The 20,421-nt window shown below is 48.8% G+C and overlaps 1 protein-coding gene across 10 annotated transcripts in view; it reads right to left on the reverse strand.

Moving 5' to 3' along the window:
• Positions 1–3,809: 3,809 nt before the first annotated feature.
• Positions 3,810–20,421, reverse strand: part of LOC118771795 (liprin-beta-1-like) — a 37,932-nt gene continuing 21,320 nt past the window's right edge. The window contains exons 7-31 of one of the 10 annotated variants that reach the window (XM_036519835.1): positions 20,003–20,095; positions 19,660–19,752; positions 18,690–18,789; positions 17,209–17,253; positions 15,569–15,630; positions 15,379–15,463; positions 14,957–15,093; positions 14,663–14,772; positions 14,030–14,089; positions 13,842–13,902; positions 13,644–13,676; positions 13,505–13,534; positions 12,660–12,828; positions 11,973–12,005; positions 9,582–9,723; positions 8,889–9,020; positions 8,286–8,436; positions 7,890–8,001; positions 7,537–7,625; positions 7,325–7,447; positions 7,096–7,221; positions 6,666–6,854; positions 5,872–6,045; positions 5,179–5,244; positions 3,810–5,097 (exon numbers count right to left, since the gene is read on the reverse strand). In XM_036519835.1, coding sequence (XP_036375728.1) covers positions 5,011–5,097; positions 5,179–5,244; positions 5,872–6,045; positions 6,666–6,854; positions 7,096–7,221; positions 7,325–7,447; positions 7,537–7,625; positions 7,890–8,001; positions 8,286–8,436; positions 8,889–9,020; positions 9,582–9,723; positions 11,973–12,005; positions 12,660–12,828; positions 13,505–13,534; positions 13,644–13,676; positions 13,842–13,902; positions 14,030–14,089; positions 14,663–14,772; positions 14,957–15,093; positions 15,379–15,463; positions 15,569–15,630; positions 17,209–17,253; positions 18,690–18,789; positions 19,660–19,752; positions 20,003–20,095 — 2,502 coding nt within the window. In that variant the 3' untranslated portion in view covers positions 3,810–5,010. The remainder of the gene's footprint in view (positions 5,098–5,178; positions 5,245–5,871; positions 6,046–6,665; positions 6,855–7,095; positions 7,222–7,324; positions 7,448–7,536; positions 7,626–7,889; positions 8,002–8,285; positions 8,437–8,888; positions 9,021–9,581; positions 9,724–11,972; positions 12,006–12,659; positions 12,829–13,504; positions 13,535–13,643; positions 13,677–13,841; positions 13,903–14,029; positions 14,090–14,662; positions 14,773–14,956; positions 15,094–15,378; positions 15,464–15,568; positions 15,631–17,208; positions 17,254–18,689; positions 18,790–19,659; positions 19,753–20,002; positions 20,096–20,421) is intronic. The other 9 variants (XM_036519841.1, XM_036519838.1, XM_036519839.1 and 6 more) reach the window with 9 other exon arrangements.

Below are 20,421 nucleotides of genomic sequence, written 5' to 3' on the forward strand. Positions count from 1 at the left end.
TTGTTAATTACAGCACACAAGAATAATTCAGTTAGAGTGCGTATAAGGGTGGTCAATAAACCGAAAAGCTGTTACTCTTGTAGCTGTATCTTCTTTCAAATGCAGCTTGTGTCTGACATTTAATCTACTCCTGTTTAAGTCATCATTTCTGTGTATTAAAAAAAAAATCAGTCATTTTTAAGCATGACAGGTAGTAATCTGTAAATTGTAGTACATTGCAAAACCTTAAGTTTTATGCTTTTCATCTACAATCCCAAACATATCGTCTAGCAGGATATATGACTGATTTTTGTTAAATTATAAATCAATCATTTTTGAGGATTAACCCATTTAAATTGAACACTAACGTAATGGCAAGTTATGTTGGGCTAACTGCTTGTTTACACTGGAACATAAAATACACAAACATGGTCAATAGTCTCAGTACAGAACCCAGGACCTCTCGGATTTTAGTCTAGCGTTCTGTCCCTGCTCCACCTGCAGAACATGGAAACTGTGTTGCTGTTCTTCAACCCCAGCACCTCCCCATGCAGTCTAAGCAAAAAGCGGCCTGATTCTGCTGCTGGGGTTTAACTCTGCACCTGCTGAGCACAAGGCAGTGCATTTACCACTGTGCCACTGCACTGTGCACTGTGTTACAAAGATCACTTTTACAGCAATTAATCTATGCTTTCCTCATAACAAAGCAAAAGACAAGCAACGCAGGAAGGTCTGAGCTGTGACCTTTAAGGTACAGTCCGGCACTGAGTCAGTGTGCCACTAGAGCCATCAGTATGTCATGTCTTTTCCTTTAGATGTGTGACCACACACACACACACACAGACACACACACACACACACACACACACACACACACACACACACACACACACACAGAGTCACACACATGCACAGACACACTCACACACACACACATAGACACACACCCACTCACACAGTCACTCTCACACACACACTCACACACACACACACACACACACACACACACACACACACACACACAGAGTCACACACATGCACAGACACACTCACGCACACACACACACACAGACACACACACACACAGAGTCACACACAGAGTCACACACATGCACAGACACACTCACGCACACAGACACACACACACTCACATAGACACACACACACACACACACACACACACACATGCACAGACACACACACAGACACACACACACACACTCACACACACACACAAAAGGAAAGGGTAAGAAAGCAGCAACCCCTGCAGCTGTCAAAGGGTCAGTCCTGAGCATGCTTTTCATCATCACCCAGAGAAGCAGCACACAGTCTGCACCACAACCCAGCGGCTCTCAGCTCTCCCTCTCCACATCGGCTCATCTGCCTGTCTTCATGTTGCTTAGGAGTGATGTCAATCAGTGAAAAGTTTCAACTGATTTCTAAATTCAGCCATACCAGAACTTTGGGTACTACAGCTTGTCCACACAGCTTAAATCAACAAACTGAAAGGCTGATAAATCAGAAAACAAGGTTCTGTGGTCTACAGTAGGCATTATAGTGTAGTTTATTAACCTGTAAACCAAAGAAACAAAAAGGCATAGGCCTAATAAATTTGAACTTAGATATATATATATATATATATATATTTTTTTTTTTTTTTTTTTTTTTTTTCCTGTGACCGGAAATTAACAAAAAATATTTCCTGCTTGAATGCTTAATCTGTGTGTGTGAGGAGGCGGAGTTTACAGGCAGTCACTCAATTCCAGATTTCCAAAATCATCGTTGGAGCTACTAAATTCAATAAATCTGTTCAATAAAGTGTTCTTTTTGCCAAAGTCATCCCCTCTCTACCAATAAAAAGAACAAAGACATTCCAGCAAAAGGATGCCGAGGTGCAAAATTACAAACAATTCTCGCCAAAAATAATTTTACACGAATCCGTTAATTATACTGGAGCCTCCTGTCTGCTCCGTTCCACCATCTGCAGACAGCTGTCAGCATAATCAGCCATGAAGCATCATTCCTAACGTGGAGAGTATAACCGCACCGGCACATGTGTTACGACCTCGCTACCCCGTGCTTCGAGAACAATCGATGACCATGGCTGTCATATAGAAACAGCTGGTGTAACCTTAGTGTGAGGTATAATAAACCCAGTCCAAGGCAGCACAGGTGAACTTACCGACACTTCTGATATCCTCACGGGTCAGCTGCTTCTGGGTAATGGGCCACAGTGGTGGTTTATTCAGTTTAGTTTTCATTTTTTTAAATAGCACAAACGTAAAGGTCCAACTCCGGCTTCAGTGACTCGACGGCTAACAGGTGACTCTCCAAAATGCTGTTTTATGAGACTCGGCGCTTTGGCCGCGTTGGGCCCCAAACAAACTACCGTAAAACCGCGTTTCCCAGCGCCGGGAAAACGCTGTAAGCCGCCTGACACACTTCTGACCCTCGCTCTTATCTGGACAGCTTTAAGACCACAGCCACCAACGCCTCCCTTCTGTTCGATGTTTCCGCCATCGAAAGTTGTTCTTCTTCCCGTCGTCCTCCTCTGGCGGCCAGCAGCGCGCCTTTCCCGCGCACTGTGCAGCGGCAGCGAGGCCGCCTCCAGCCGCGCGCGTGCCCGTGTATTTCTCACCACCACAGACACACGGGGTGCGCCGTCCGTCGAGTTAACAATAAATATCAATATCAAACAAGAAAATCCGCTTTTAAAACCCAGCAGTTTTGGAAACACGGTCATCAATGTGAAAACACTACAGCATCTCGCCCTGCTTTCCCTCCCACCTCCGTATTCCTGCCTGACTGTCTAGGATAAACAGACTAAAATATCTGTAAACCAGCAGCGAACCGTGGGCTCAAGCATTGGACCTTAAGTAACGTTATTTTCCGTCAAGCAAAGCGCATAGTGCAATTTATACTAATCCAGAAAAACACCACAGCTAATAGCTGTGTTAGCTTGCATAGGTTAATGATAGAATAAGCTCTCACCAAAACATCCATAATAACATAACATAAACGATATACATCCTTCATTCATTCTTGATGAAAAGAAGCATCACCTCCGAGCGCAGCTCATTTTTATCCTTCAGCCAAATCCTTAAACCGGTGCCACAGCCGGGTTTGCCCAACTGTTTTCCTGCTATCCGTGCAGAGAAGGTAGTGGGCGGTGGAAGAGTCAAAACTAGGCGCCATGTGGGCCTACGGAAAATAATTTCCCCATCATCGTTATTAAATGCCTTAAATGTATTTTCACGTACAGTGAGCCCTCGTGCTGCAGTTACACTGCTCCTTAATAATCCTGTAAATTATTCAATTACGACAGTAATTAAAACAGAGTAAATGAAATGAAGCCACAATATACAGGTCACAATTGCAGGAAACCAGTGTACTGTAAGATGAACACAACCTTGGAGCTCTTCTTTCTGCCACCATTTCAATCAAACATTCAGTACTGACATTGGTAATTCCGTAAATTTATTACACATGTACATAATCAATCAGAGCAAACAATGATACACATGACTGTGTATCATCCTCGTCTGCAGAGCCCTGTGTGTTCAGCATGTGAAAAAGAATTAAGCTGAAACTCAGTGCATCTGTTGACGATTTGCAGTATTGTTCAGCCAACAGATGGCAGTATGCACGAGGAATTTCAGAGGTGGCGACACTGCTCCATTCACACAGGTTTATATCTGGATTATTACGTACTTTAAGACTCCATCACCATGTGATACACCTGGACCAATCAGAAGCAAGCATGATAAAAATTCTAAGAAAATGGTTTAAAAAATTATATAATATTTGAAGACACAGTTGATTCTGTTGAAATTTTATTGACTCATTAAAAATGCATATTATGTAACAGTACACGGTACATATTGGCATTACTGATATGGGTTAACATGGGTTGCATAGCAATACAACTGCTCTCTGGTATTCTCGCACTGTTCTCTTTCCACTCTGATAACATGCTACTGTGACCCTCAGAATTCCCAATCCAAGTATGCCTCATGGTAACCCCTTACAGATATGTATAACAACACTAGTGATAATATTCTGTCTTTAGCAGTTCTCTACACAACGGTCATGGCGAACAAATGACAAGTATCTTAAATAACATGCAGGTACACTACAATAACAGGGATTTACATACAGGGCTGGTGTTAATGACTCGGGTGAGTTTGCATGCACAGACACTGAACACTGAGACAGGGAGAAGCACAGGGTTATCAGTGAAAGGTGATGTTAAAAAAGTGAGGTCAAGTAAGAAGGTAACATGGGCACTTTATAAGTCCAACTGTGGCAGCTTTGTGCTGGAGAGTAACTGTGTACTTTGGCATGAAGTTAAAACTAGGGCGTTACTCATTTCTCGAAAGCAGCTGATACAAAACGTCGGGTTGCATTGGTTTCAGCTAAAAGTCAGCACTTGCTTTCCTTCCCTCAGTCTGTCAGTGCTGTCAGCATGGGCAAATACTCGCATGGCTAAATAAAACATCTTCCCTGTGTCCTGAAACAGAGCCTGCATCCTGCACTGAGAACACAGGCCACAAGGCTGCACAGCTAATATCCACTCATTATCAAAAGAAATAAACACAAGTACAGCCCGCATACAGATCCAACAACTCCAGTAACCAGCTGGTAGGAAAAATCTCTCTAAAACTGTACTCTCTCAGTAATAACTTGCGGAGGAAAGGTGAGAGTGAAGGGGTTTCCTCTGCAAGTGGAGGTGCAGGACTGAAATGAGGAGGGGAGGTTCATGCAATTGAGGAGCAGGATAAACACACTCACACATACACACACACACCAGGCCTCTGCTCTCCACAGTGTACTGAGAAATGAGGGAAGCTACCAGGCAGATTACCGACATCTTTATAACTGTTAAAATCATAAATCGTAATACTCTGGGGATATGTGGCCCGCCCCAGGGTGTGTCCGAGGCTGAGGGCCTGCTGGTGGGCGAGGGGGGAGGGGGGTTGGCACAGTCAGCTCTGTTCACAGCACTCGGTTGGCATGGCGACGGCCCCGCCCTCACACGTTGGAGTCGTCGTCCGTCACACTGGCGTTGGGCGAGCAGGTGGACAGCTCCTTGAAGAACTCGTCCTCCTTGAGCATGCTCTGCAAGGGGAGGGGAGCGTCAGACTGCTGACCTACAGCAGCACCACAGACCAGCGGCCGACACAGGGCAGGGACACCTACCGTCAGGTTGTTGATGCCCTCAGAGAAAGCGCCGATTTGTCTCACTGTTCCTTCCGAATCCTCCATCTGATAACAGACGCAAAGGTTACAAACGCCCCGTTACTCACCCTTGGCTGAGCCACAGAACCCCTGTGAGCGTTGAGCCCAACACGCATGACGTGAGAAGCCAGTGTGGCTCTGCTGCCTGAGCTTCAGACACATGCAGAACGGTGTGAGCGCATAAATCAGTGGCTGTGCTGCTGAAAACTCTTCAGGAAGGTTTAGGTTTCCTAACTACACAAGCCAGGTTAAATTTTTAGATAACAAGACTAGCTGTAATATCCTACTGGAGTCCTAACTGTTACATAGGTTTAACCTCCTGCCCAGTGCAGCGCAGTAGTCTTAGGCCCAGCATGGTCGTTAAACGTACTGCAACACGTTTAAAAGGACTGAACAGCACATGGGGAGCTTCTGTTCACAGGCCACCGACTGACAACTGCACAGAATTTTAACTAAAGGATCCAACACAACTGTTTCCTCTCCCTCAGTTCTATGCTTTGTGTGGGGACATAAATTTGCATTTACATAAACAGCATAATCAGTATGTGGTATACTGTATAATGTAGTAGCCTCACTCCCCCATGACTGTGTTCCAGCACAAACATCTCCTTTAAATTCCCCGTGTGTTTTAATTTCAGCGATTAACCCCCCCACCTGCTCCAGCCGGTCCAGCTCATCCTCGTACAGCCGGAGCTCCATGCCACGGGCGCCCCTCTGGAAGCCACTGCCTTTGGGCATCTCCACGTCCATGGGGCACACATACTCCTCACTGTCCTCCTGCCTCCTCTTCCGCAGACTCCCAAAGCTGCCGAACGACAGCTTCCTGGGCTGCAGGAGTGACACACACACACAAACACACACACACACACACACCAATGCAGACCAACGGCATGGGGTTAAAAAACATGTTCTGAAATTTCTTAATATGAAGAAATGTTGTCGACAATGTGCCAAAAAATGTTCATGTATTCTCCCTCCCTGAAATGTGCAGCGTGAAAATGGCTGAGTGTGGGCGGTGTTACCTTGACTTTGGCGGTGAGGGGGGTGCAGTTGGGTTAGGGTTAGGTATGTGGGTTAGGGTTTGGGTTAGGTATGCGGTATGAGTCCCCCCCCCCCCCCTCTCCTGATTAGCCCTTTCCCGGCTGAGGACAGGAGGTGTTACCTTGACTTTGGCGGTGGCAGTGAGGGGGGTGCAGTTGGGTTAGGGTTAGGTATGTGGGTTAGGGTTTGGGTTAGGTATGCGGTATGAGTCCCCCCCCCCTCTCCTGATTAGCCCTTTCCCGGCTGAGGCCAGGAGGTGTTACCTTGACTTTGGCGGTGGCAGTGAGGGGGGTGCAGTTGGGTTAGGGTTAGGTATGTGGGTTAGGGTTTGGGTTAGGTATGCGGTATGAGTCCCCCCCCCCCCTCTCCTGATTAGCCCTTTCCCGGCTGAGGCCAGGAGGTGTTACCTTGACTTTGGCGGTGGCAGTGAGGGGGGTGTAGTCGGGACACTCCAGGTGCTCCTGCTTCTGCTGCTGTGCCTCGGGCCCCACCAGCAGGTGGAAGTGCGTGGCCAGGTGGCGCCGCAGCAGCGTCTTGCTGGGCGGGATGTTGAGCAGCAGGGCCAGCGTCTCTACGTTGAAGCGCGGCTCCAGCACCTGGGACAGATGGGGCGATGGCTTAGTAAACAGGACTGTAATTACAATCAACCACTGTAACATCAGCTAGTTACCTTGCAGTCTACTAAGATCAGCTAATTTCATTTTGACTGGCTTGCTCTGAATGAGAGCGCTCCCTGAGTTAAGCCAAACCACACTTTTCTGTGTACCCGCTTCACCCCCCCACCATCAGATTGGGCCCCACGCTATCCTGCCCCTCGCCCCCCTCCCCCCTCCTCACCATGAGACCCCCGTGCACGCCGCTGCCCCGCAGGTTGGGCGCGTATTCCGCCAGGTCCACCGAGCGCAGCCACTCCATCACTCTGTGATTGGTCCACTGGGAGATCTCAGCCGGGCTCACGTTATTCTGGGGGGGAGAGAGGGACATACGGAACCTTTAGTTTTCAGGACATGGGGTGGGGTGAGAGCAGCGCCTCCTTCCTCTGCACTGTGGTCCCTGTGTTCCCCACCTCGTCAGAGGGCCGGCGCCGCAGGCAGTTGGGCTCGTAGTTGTTGAGTCTCAGGACCTGGATGGCCCTCTTGATGCTCAGATGATGGAGCACGCTGCCCACCTTCAGAGACAGCAGGTCGTCCTGGGGCACAGAGCAGGGGGAACTCCGTCAGCAGGAAACAGGAGGAGAAGGTGTTTCACCAGCCTCCTACACTCATCTCATCAACTCACCACCGTCATGTAGTGCAGCATGCGCCCGTCCACACGCCCCTCATCAAACTGGGTCTTATACTGGGGCAAGCCGATGTCATCCAGCCACCCTGCAGCAGAGAGCGAGCTCAGACTCCATCACACAGCCACTCAACCACAGAACTAACCAACCAACCAACCAGTTACCCAGCAAACTGGCCAACCAACCAACCACTCAACCAGAGAACTGACCAACCAATCAATCACCCAGAGAACTGACCAACCAATCAATCAACCAACCGATCAGCCAGCCAGTGACCTAACCAGCCGTTATTAGAAATTGCATGTTCTGCACACACCAGTGTACTTCTCTCAAAATGAGCAGAGCCACTCACGGGTCACCCAGGTGTAGTCCAGTTTGCCCTTGTTGTCGTCCTCCTCGGAGCCCAGCGCCTGCAGGGCCAGCTGCAGCTTCTTCCTGTGCAGGGGGTGCCTGATACCCAGCTCCTGCACAGAGACACACAGTCACAACACGGGTCAATATACAAACAGTCTCACAGCACAGTCTCAACACGGGTCAAATACCATGTATGTTCCATTGCTTGGTCAGCTACACTTGATGTCACAATTTTGCTGTCATGTAAGTCATAAGCAAACTCAAACTGCAGATCAGCAGGTGAGCATCCACAGAGTACAAGGTCCAGGAGTGCGAAGGGCAGCTTCCCGTTTATAAAGCGCACAGTGCGTAATGGCCCTGCTCCCTGCAGAGGCAGCGGTACGGCGGGACTCACCCTCTCCAGGTCCTGCTGGGAGGCCTGCAGCAGCGTCTGGCCGGAGGTGATCCACTGCTTGGCCAGGCCCACATGGACACCCAGACCCTGCTCCTGCAGCCAGGTGCACACCTGCTCCTTCGTCCACCTGGCGAAGGGTGTGTCCAGCTCACTGCAAAACAGGACACACCCTTACCTCAACACCCTGCTTCCCCTCCCCCAGGCTGTGCACACCCAGACACACACCTTCCTCTCCCACACACACACACACACACATACCTTCCTCTCGGACACACACCCAGACACACACCTTCATCTCTGAGATACATGCACGCACGCGCGCACGCACGCCCTCACTCACTCTACAACACACACCCATTTACACACAATGAGACGAACTGGAGGAAAAAATCTGTGCTGGCTTAATTTCCCATGACAACACGGATATTCAACAAAGGCCATTACGCTGAGTAGAAAGGCTAAACTAAATTAACTTGCAGAAACGTGTGTAGATCACGTCTTAACTTCTCCACTTAAACTCTTCTTTGTAAGCTTTGTAGGGAAAAGGTGATCTGACATACAGGAAGCACTCCGCCTGATCTGGGAACAGTTCATCCTGCTTACTTGTTGGCGTGCTGTAGGTCACGTGACCAGCCCAGCCGGGGGCCTGCCGTGGCTCTGACTCCGCCCCTCTTAAACTCCGTCTCTGATAGGTCATCATCAGGGTTAAATGTAGTAGACTGGCTTCTTTTCAGCCTGGAGACAGCAACAACGTATTTCATACATTATCATTACATGTGATATAGATTATATATTATCATATATGAGATACAGTACATAACATATATTTGCAGGGCTAAAACCACAAAACAGGCCTATATTTCACTTAGAGAAACCATTCTGTAGCACAGATGGTGACAATGTTTTAAAGTTGTTCAGTATTTGTACTGTGCAAAACCGATGGTGTATAACTTTCATAAATGAACTGGTTCAGTAACATATTTTAAGGGAGCTAGATGCACAATGTTTACATAAACATTTCCCCTTAAATTCCTCTAGGTGCGTATGTATAAAAAAATGGGAAGCATCATGGTTAATGGTTAGAATGGTTAGAACCTGATTAAACATAAAAAACAGTTTGTCATTAACTTTAAACAGCACAGTTTCAGAAATGTTCCTTTTGTTATTGACACACTTTTCAAAATGTTGGAAGGTAAATAATGAAAAAGTAACGCTTGTTGAAATGCTCTCCCATCGAGGACAGCCCTTTGAGGCCCACCGAATCTGAAATGGAGGAGAGAGTACAGACTGACTCACTTCCCAAACAGTTTCTTGATGCCTCTGGCCTTCTTCTTGCCTTCGGGAGAGGAGGGCAGGGTGTGTGTGCTGTCGCTGTCTGCAGACCGCTGGGGCACGCCCGCCAAATCCAGGTGCTCCGTCCCCTCACGCTCGGTCTCCGCTGCAGACACGCAGCATCACACCATCAGCACAACAGGGACTATAGCTCCCACAATCCAACAGCACCGGGGCACTACCATCACACAGGTCATCAGCACAACAGGGACTACAGCTCCCACAATCCAACAGCACTAGGAAGCTACAATCACATCAGCCATCAGCAGAGAAAAGACCAGAACTCCTACAACCCACAAAAACATTTACACACAACTGTCCTAAAGCTCATGAGCATAGCTACATCTCCAGCAAGCCCCCAACATGATCCCAGACTGTCTACACTTGGGCACACAGCAACACTCAGTGCTGGATTTTGAGAGCACGAAGGCTGCACCTGAAGCAGAAAGGAGAATAAAACTATCATTCTTCCCATTCATCCCAGGGAATGTGCAGTGTTTGAAAGCCATGGAGTTTGAACACTTGTATTTGAAAAGGCCTTCATGCACATTTCAGTCAGTTTTGAAAACTGCATTTAAAATAATTTCATGCAAATCTTCTGTGAAATGCAGAACTATATGGATATTATATACGTGTAATAATAATTACTGCAAACACATGCACTGCCCATTCCTCGCCTCGTCAGCACTCAGGCTTGAGTGGATGAAAATAACTATCAGCCATTTTATTGGCAGTGCTTTGGAATAGAAATCCCCCTCATTTCACCTCTGTTAGTTCAAAGAGCAGCTTCAGCTCATATAACATTCTCTGTCTCATTCCTCCATCACAACTTTGTCGCCAATCTGAACAAGTTTGTGCCCTGTTTGCCTTTTTAAAAAGGTACCACAGCTTCCTTCCACAGAGAACTGCGTAATGTGTATTACAGTGTGACAGGTACATCACAAAGTGCCAATGCTGTTACGCAAACTTCTGCTCCAAGTACTGACTGCATGCTGAGAGCCAGGTGAGCTGTGAGAGGCACACGTCTGAGTGAGTCTGGCTGGAGAAAAACCCAGCACTGAGTGAACAGATGCTGAGGGGGGAGGTGAATCAGGAGAGGGGTATAGATGGTTAGGGTTCAGGGGCTCCTATGGAGTCGGGGGGCCACAATGTCTATAAATGAGAAAACCCGTTTCCCGGAGGGAGACCTCTACATAGAGGTAAGAGTGTTTCGTTTATGTGGCATCATTGCAGATGACATTTGGTCGTGGATAACAACAACTGGACAAGGGGGAGGAGGGGGAAGGGGAGGGTCAAAAAAATGAATGAGTGCAGACATACACCAATTCACACACTGCTCTTCAGTTAAACTAACTGATGGAGTCTTTTTTTCCCAGGTCCCTCCGTCTAGTGCAGATGTGACTTACACAACTCACTATGGGAATCACAAAGTTTTCATTGAACAAAACTGAGGATTTCCCCTCCAGTGGTACAAATCAGTCCACCTGACAGACAAACTGACACAGACACAAAGAGCATGCAGAAAGCTCAGACAGTGCAAGCCGCAGACAGCCAGAAAGGCTTTCTCCTGGTTAGCACTCGCACGCGTTTCGGGTCGGAACAGGACTCCTCTCATGAGACCTCCTCCTGCAGGTCACATGAGAGGCCTCTGTGAGAGGGGGAGGAGACAGCCATGGAGCGCAGTTTGCATCACCCAAAGCGCTGCGGTACAGGACAACCGCTGCAGCTCAGCCACCCTTTACTGTGATTTGCACAGTAAGGACAGTGCAATAAGGACCGCGAGGCATGGTCATGTGACTTCACTTTGACTTTACACTCTTTCAGAGAGGTGTCACACAAAGCCACAAACGGAAGCACTCGTAATGTATGTGGTGATCTGACAGATTTCACTTTACAAAGTCCTTGTAGTGACATGAGAGACTGAAGTTCAGTACATGCCGGTCTGGTGGGGAACACTCTGCTGGCAGAAGTGGGATACCACTTGAGTAAAAGGTTCTCAAAAGCAAGATGGGAGTTTTCTGCTTCCAACAGGAAGCTGTGTTTAAAGCTTCTGTTTTTATCCTACTGTTCTGTCTTCTCAACTCTTAAAGCAGGAACTCTCTCAACTCTCAGAAAAGAGCAACTAATGGACCTGATCCAAGAGACTGGAATGGCCCAAACTGCACTGCAAATGGGAGTGTCCTCCATCACACAATATGGAAGGGTTCAGTAGGTGGGGAGGGGAGGGGGGGGTTATTAAACTACAGGGGTGGGGTGGGCAGGACAGCACAAAGGGGGCGGGGCACACTCAGTTGTTGGCTGTTATCCAGAGCAGCCATCCTGCAGGCCTTCAGCCAATCAGGATCCATACTGTACCTAGCATGGGCGCGCTCGCACTCCGGCTGCGGTCTTCATGGCACACGCACGGCGGGAGTGGGAGGGACAAGGCAGAGGTCAAAGGTTACCACACAACAGGGACACAGACATAGGGGAGGTGGGGCACACAGCCACACTAGTGAGTCAGTGGCAGAATGCAGGACAAATCAACACAAACACAAGAATAAGGGGAAGAGATGAACATTACTGGGAGTTACAGGGAGTAAACACCAGGACAAGCACCAGAAATAACGCCATTGCTGGGTAATCTGCCTCCTCTGACATTGACAACTTTATATTCTTACTTTGTCAAAACCAAAAACACATAATGACAATATCAACCAGAAAGAGGGATTTAAGCCAATTTCTGCATGTAGTGACCCAATAAATCAGCTATGACATACAAACTGCAATTTTCCTTTACAGGCCTGACCGAGCACCAGTACGTGTCATTGAAAAAGCCCTGGTGGTTCCCAGACACCTGCGTTAAATTCTGTGAGATACGCAAGTCCTGGACTACATGCAGACTTCCTGCAGATTAGGACAGCACACAGACACAGAGACCTGAGAGGGAAGACAGAGAAAACCCCATGGAGAGAGAGGCTCTTCTGCAATCACTGCTACTATCTGCACTGACGGGGGAGAGTGTAAACCCTGCCCCCACCACTCAGGGGGTTCGTCTCTCACCCAGGTTGGGGGCGCTGGCTGTCCTCTTGCCCCCCCGGATCTTGAAGAAGCCCCTGCCGAAGGAGGAGCGGGCCTTCCTGGTGCCGAAGCTGTCATCTGCCGCACTCAGGCCGCTGGGGGACTTGGGCGGGAGAGTGCTGATCTTACTGATCTCCTCACAGGCCTTATTCTGCAAGAGCGACAGAGGGCTGCGTATCAGCGCACCTGCATTCATCAGCAGGGAGGAAACTGAAAGCTCTACACCAAGGCACCACCAAAATAACATGGAGGAGAGACAAGAGCAGCATAATACAGAATTCAAACTGAAAGACTATGACAGCAACACCGCGAGTCTGATCACCCGAGGCAGGGGCAATGGGCCTCTGCTTCAGATGAGAGGCAGGTCCTGTGACCCCATAAAGCTGCATTATCAGTCTGGCAGTTAGACGAGATGCCCTGTTACAGCTCACCGTTTCATCACTAATTCAGCTTAAGTGCTCTTAACAGGAAAGGCAAATGATCAAAGGAAAGCTGTTCCAACAAAAATATTTTTGGGATAGTAATAACTATAATAACCACATTTATACAGTGCTTCTCAGTGATTGCCTTCAAGGCGCCTTCCAAAATAGAACCAAAATAAAAGCAGGAGAAGCCAAGAAATACAGTAAAATAACACAAGGACACAGCAGCAACCAAAATAAAGACAGAATCAAAACAATTAAAAATATGAATAAAAACAACACCACACGCACAGCAGGTCACAAAGACTTAAACGTAGACACACAGAGGTCCACACACACGCACGCACACGGACACACAGACCTCTCCTACACACAGTCATTAAGAGTGGCTGTCCGTATGCTAACCTTGAGCAGTAGGAAGAGGTTTTCGGCCATCTAAAGAGGACAGGACAGCCCCAGAGAGGAAGGAGGACAGAAAAGAGGGTCCATCAGAGAGGACAGGAGTGCAATGTTTAAGGTGTCAGAAACAGAAGGAAACGCTCACCTCTGCTGGTTTCTGGTGAACCGCCACCTGCTTCTACATCAGCACAGGACAGAGACAGAGGAGCAGCATTAGCAGCATGCATGTATGTATGTGCACACCCTGAAGGACCTCACCCAGGTCTGTTTCAAATATGAATGAATTACCCAGCTTCCCTCCTGGATGAGAAACACTCCCAATATCTACCATGATAAGCCTCACCTTCTCAGAGGCCTCATCGGTCAGGTTGTCCAGGCTGCCTCCTTTGGGAAGGTCTGCAGAACTGCAACAACAGGATGCAGAGCGGTCAGCACTGTGGCGGAGGCGGCGTTCAGACTAGCGCTACGGCACACGGCTACCGCTGGCACAGCACGGCTTCGGGGGCACCTGCCAGCGTGTCACATACTCACACTGGGCTGTCACTTAACGAGGGTTCCACGGTTACAGAAACTTCCAGAGCCCCCTCTTCACTAAGGGGACAAACAGAGAAGCAATGGGACGCTAACATGCTAACAGAATTGGGATGCTAACATGCTAACAGTGGTGGGATGCTAACATGCTAACAGTGGTGGGATGCTAACATGCTAACAGTGGTGGGATGCTAACATGCTAACAGTGGTGGGATTCTAACATGCTAACAGTGGTGGGATTCTAACATGCTAACAGTGGTGGGATGCTAACATGCTAACAGTGGTGGGATGCTAACATGGCTCCACCTGGGGGCTGCAGGGAAACACTGATGTCCCCACAGCACTGTGGATTCTGCAAGCAAGCACTGACTTCATCTTTAAAGCCACAGTGTTTAGAGGTGGAAGTGTAGTATCGTGTAGTGAACTGATCCTAGACATGCTCTTGAGTCACCCCTGACATTAGGTCTAAGATTGTCTCCTTAAAGTAGTTTTCCCTTTAGGATTTCCAGTTCTGCAACCCTGGTCCTGGAGGAAGTGATTCATTAGCTTTCTAACAGTGGCCTTACTTACAATATCTGTCTGTTACAAGTGCTGGAGGGAAAGGTGTGTGATGCGACAGTGAAGCAGACCCACCTGTCTGGTGCTGCTCGCTCTGGCTGCCCCCCCAGGTCTGGTTCCTCAGTCCCCTTGGGGGAGGGGGAGATGGATGTGGGCACAGTGATTGGGCCAGCATGGGCTCCAGGCTGCAGAGAATTCAGAGACAGTATCACATGATCACTTGCTGCTTCATTTGGTTATTTCCCAATGTTGTGTAAATTCTTTTAATCAGGTGTGAGTTTAAGTCCCTCCCTGCCACCGGGGGTGGTAGAGAGGCGCTCCCCGGCTATGTGTGGTGGCCGGACTATGCTCATGGCTTCCCAGCAGTACCTCCTCCAGACTCTTCCCGGTCTGCTCGATGCCGGGCGTGGTGACCTTCTCCGAAGCCACGGCGATGGGGTCGGCTGCTGGTGCGGACACCGAGCTGTCGCTCTGGCTCTCCTCACTCTCTCCATCTTTCGGTTTGTCTGCATGGAGACAAGAGCAGCGTTCGTTTCCCACAGAGAGCGCCCTCACACAGACACCTGCACATACAAGCTGAGTGTGTCACTACTGTTTAGTACTGCAAAGAGCTCTGTGCACGGACCCTCTGCAGCTCAGGGTGGAGACTCACTAACCAGTGGAGCTGAAAGAAACTGCCAGCCTCTTTTTAATTCCCAAGACCCATGAACAAGGTGTCTGTGTCCACATCTGTGTCTGTTTCTCAGCAGCGCCCCCTAGGGGGGATAGCTGTGCTGAGCGAGAGGGATCACCTTTCTTCCCCTGCACAGACATCACCATGTCCTGGACCTTCTTGTATCGCGTGAGGGACTGCCGCAGCTCCTCAATCTTGCGGTCCTGAGGACGTACAGACCGACGTCGTGTCACAGGGCGCAAATATCACCCCCCGAAAACAGAGGAGGTTCAGGAAGCAGGAGGAGCGAGAGTGAAGCAGGTGCCTACCTTCTCCTCATTGGCTGCCATCAGAGACTCCACTGCCTTCTTCATCTTCTGCACCTCAAAGTCTGAAAACAACGGCATTTCAGCCAGGTAACAGTGAGCCATGTAGACCAGAGCCTGAGGCAGCCGGGCCTGCTGTCTCAGGGAACGCGTTAGTCAAACTGATACACACTGTCAGGGAAGCCACAGCACGGGACACACACATCATGCCCAGGAGAGCGCCGAGTCCAGCCAGCAGGGTTATCTCAATGCTGTGACGAAAGAGGAACCTGAGAATAATGCAACAACGGTGCGGAAACATTGCCAGAACGTTGTGTGTTAGCAGAGAGCTGCTGTCTGTGAATGAAGGAAAGAGTGCTGAGAGCTCTGGAGCTGATGGCTGGACAGCACTGGACAGGGGGAGGAGACTGTGGGTGGGCGGGGCAGGGGAGAGGAAAGGGAAGTCTCTGGGTGGGGCCACCACTGACCGCGTCACTGGTTTGGAGTAAGATGGCAGGTTGCATGATTTTCCATTTGAACCTTTTAGATCAATTCTCACAATCTTGTGAACTTAGCCACCTATCACGCCCAGTTCCCCGCAGGTCACAATAGGAAAACGCACTGTAGAAGACCAAGAGGCACACATTAAATTGGGATGAGTTCTTGCTCTGTGTGTGAAGATGAATTATTTGGGAGTCAGCGTCACAGTCATGATTGTTATTCTTTTCCTGGCTGTAAAAACATTTGGCGTTGAACCGGGATGAGAAATCTAGTTGCTGCTATTCCAGCAGCTCAGTATAAACAGGCTTTGCTGGTGAAATAAACATGAAACCACAGTGATTCATCCTCGCACACAAGTCAGTTTACTGTGCTTCCAGGTTTAGAGGGACCCTGGAAAAGCTGACTTACTCCAGAGCATCAGAGACGCCAGAGTGACCTGCCAGCCCGAGCAGCAGCTGGCAGTGCTTCACTGACCCCCCCCACAAACTCACCCACGCTCTCTGAAATAGCACTTTCTGGAACTAGAACCTCTACACTCTCAGTTCTGTAACTGCTTAAGTTGCTCCATGATGGAAGTTTCCAGGCTTTATAAATACTTTAACCTCTAATCTTGTAAATCAATAAACATAACCCTTAAAATGCCATGGAGAATACACATGTACATGCAGGCATTAGACATGGCTGCAGTAAGCCCCGGGTCTGAAACACCAGTGAGGGGAACAGTGCAGTTACAGGGAGAATCGTGTGTTCCTGGCAGGTGGAGTGTCACACGCCCCTTCCTTCAGCCGGCATGGGCACACTGAGGTCACAAGCCACTGCTCATGACAACAGCACACTGCCACGCTAACATTAACTTTACATTAAAAATAAGAACGCATAACTCTAAAAGCCTTTCTTAAACATCTATGCTCATACAAAAACAAGCTGAATACAGTGTCAAAAACAAAACTCGCCAGACCAAGGTCCATCTGCATTTTGAAGTAAATCTCTGCATACAGAACAGCTCCAGCTCCCAAACGGTGAGCGCAGTGAGCAGAGGGCGTGAGTCAGCCTGCGTGGTGAATAAGCGGGTCTGGGACAGGCCTGGGACGGGCCTTGCCCGTGCATGCAGACTGTGAGGGCAGCAGACAGGTAAGGAGAAGAGAATGTGCAGAAACCCTTACGTTTCTCTCTCAGCTTCCGTTTATAATTCTCATCTGTGTGGGAGACTGCGCAAGACACAACCATCAGACACACACTTTAGGTGTGGAAATTATGGGATGTGCCCTGTGTTGTCTTTGTGCTGCATCAGCAACACAGTATAGTGGAAAAGGACTGCAGGGACCACTATATGTATGTATGGAATGGAACATGTATGGACTGTAGATGTATGGATATGACCCTGACTGTACAGCCTCCTCAGAACGTGGACAGCATCATGTCTCATACAGCGATAATGGGGATCTGAACATAGAGAGCATCAAAAGAAGCTCGTCGCTGTTCATGCAGGTGTGTTTTTGTAAAGGCAGAGGACAGATTTCGATACTGCGTGTTCCTGCTGGCTGTGAGCTGTTCAGCAGACGGGTGCTGAGGTGATCTATCCTGTAAAATGTCTGCTGCAGATAAAGGGAGAGCCGCAGGAGCCGCTGAGCTGCGCTTACGCTGCGCTTATCTGCAGAACAGCTTCCGCTGGAGGGCGGCTGGGCTGAGTCAGTGTGCCGTGTTGGCTGGGGGGCGGTAGCCAGGCGTTACTAAACAGGTAAGACCTCGCAGCCAAACACGTCATGATTTGGACGAGTGTGAGTCACTCCACCTCACCGCGATGGAGACAGGATCGTTCTCCATCTCCTGAGCTGTTAGTGACTGCTGGGTCTCTGCAGCAGGCCTGTTGGTGACCTGGCTGATGTACCGACCACTCCAGTTGGGCCACCCATGCTATCAGCCTTTCAGTGCTCCCCCTGCTGGTCTCCGCTGCTAACCGCAGCTGCTCATAACATAGTGACTGTCCTGTTCATTCCACTTCATTTCAGACTTTCCTGATTTCCTGATCGTGCCTTAATGAATTTGTTTATAAGTGGTATAAGTGATAAGGTTCTTTTGATGCTCCATATATAACATTGTGCTTCCCCTTGACATAAAACATTTAACATATAAATTTGTCTATTTGAGACTTTACAGACCAAACAACAGAAATATCTGCCCAAAAATAACAGTTATCAATAAGAGGATTCAGTTAATAAATGTTTACAATGTATGGGTATATTTGTGTGTGTTTGTGTGCGAGTAGGGTGGGGGGTGTGGGTTAGATCTGAGTCAAATACATGCAAAACAAGTATTTGTATCTGAAATAATATACATCTGAAATGTTTTTTGCAATGTTAAAAAAAGTTTTGTAGCTCAGGTATTTAAATGCTTTCTCAACAAATTTGTTTCCAGATATTATATGGTTGAAACAATTTCAAAATGAATTTCAAATAAATACGTTTAAAGAACAGTCACCTAGTACTTCAGATATATCTAAAACTGTTTCAAATACAGCTGTACATACTTGACTTAGGTGTGGCCAAATTTAGGTTGTTTTTGTGCATTCAGAGTAACCTCTGGCATTTGGGGAGTGTGACACAGAACAGCAGTTGTGCAGTGCTCCATGTGTGGGGTTCCCCACCTTTCTCCCCACTTTCTGTGGCCTCCGACACTGAACCCCTCAGCTGCGTCAGCTCCCCGTCCCGCGTCTCCAACTGCCTCCTCAGCATGGCCAGCTCCTCCTGCACAGAGAGCACACTGAGACCTGCTCCTCCCGCACACTGAGACCTGCCGCTCCTGCACACTGAGACCTGCTCCTCCTGCACACTGAGACCTGCTCCTCCTGCACACTGAGACCTGCTCCTCCCGCACACTGAGACCTGCCGCTCCTGCAGACTGAGACCTGCCGCTCCTGCAGACTGAGACCTGCCGCTCCTGCAGACTGAGACCTGCCGCTCCTGCACACTGAGACCTGCCCCTCCTGCACACTGAGACCTGCTCCTCCTGCAGACTGAGACCTGCCGCTCCTGCACACTGAGACCTGCTCCTCCCGCACACTGAGACCTGCTCCTCCCGCACACTGAGACCTGCCGCTCCTGCAGACTGAGACCTGCCGCTCCTGCACACTGAGACCTGCTCCTCCTGCACACTGAGACCTGCTCCTCCTGCAGATGAGACCTGCCGCTCCTGCACACTGAGACCTGCCCCTCCTGCACACTGAGACCTGCCGTTCCTGCACACTGAGACCTGCCGCTCCTGCACACTGAGACCTGCTCCTCCTGCACACTGAGACCTGCTCCTCCTGCACAGAGAGGACCACATTTATGCTCTTCTTTGTCTTTAACACTCCTAGTATTAACCATTTGAGGTCATTACTAAGACTAACAGGAGTACAACCTCCAAGGACCTCAGACACCAGTAAACCATTTAACATATATTAATGCACATCAAAACAAGACAAACCCTGTAAAGAACAGCGATCAGCACGAGGACAGTGGGAGGTCACAGAGGACAGTGAGAAATCAAACAGAAGACAGAAGCAGAAGACTGAGGTCCCACAGAGGACAGTACAAAAGCACAGAGGGCGGGCAGCGTGGCTGAAAATAGCAAACCTTCAGGGTGAGGATTTTGTGCTCCTTCCTCTGTTTCTCATACTGCATCTGCCCAACTTTGATTTTCAGGCTCGACAGTTTGGCCATTAGTGACTATCAGCAGAGGCAAGTCAAGAGAAAAGAAAAAAACAGGAGAATGAAAGAAGAGTGATAAGAGAAAAGGCCCCTGAAGGAAGGAGAGAACTGAAATGAACACTTAAAGGAGGGTAACAACTAAAGACCCAGCGATGCAGTGCAAAATATCTTGGGGACAAAACTGCCCAGTCTTAGACGAGGTCCCTGGCTCACCTTTCGGGACAGCAGGCACGGTGGCCCGTCGTCACCTCTCACAGTCAGTGCTCACCTTGGTGGATTTCAGCTTCTTCTCATACTGCATTCTCTCAGTCTCCATCTCTGACACCCGGTACCTCAGGTCATTGATCTCCTGGATCAAGCTCTGGGGAGAAAGAACTACATTACCCAGCATTCAGAGAGGGCAGGTGACAGCACTGTCACTATGATCTGTACATGCATTCAGAACTACCAAAGGTACCTGCTCATGGATAATGTAGTAATCCAAACAGCCACAAACTACTGCATAAAAACAGACAATCATGCCCTCTTTCTACACTGATCTGGGAATGTACTGTATATTTACAGCCTTTGTGTCACTCAGACACAACTTCTATTTCTACAATAGAGACATCACATCCAGGCCTTTCAGAGGAAATTGCACTTAAGATAATAAAATAAAGGGCCATTCACCTAACATCCACCATTCAC

This window comes from Megalops cyprinoides, chromosome 25 (assembly GCF_013368585.1).
Source record: "Megalops cyprinoides isolate fMegCyp1 chromosome 25, fMegCyp1.pri, whole genome shotgun sequence".
NCBI classification, from domain to species: domain Eukaryota; kingdom Metazoa; phylum Chordata; class Actinopteri; order Elopiformes; family Megalopidae; genus Megalops; species Megalops cyprinoides.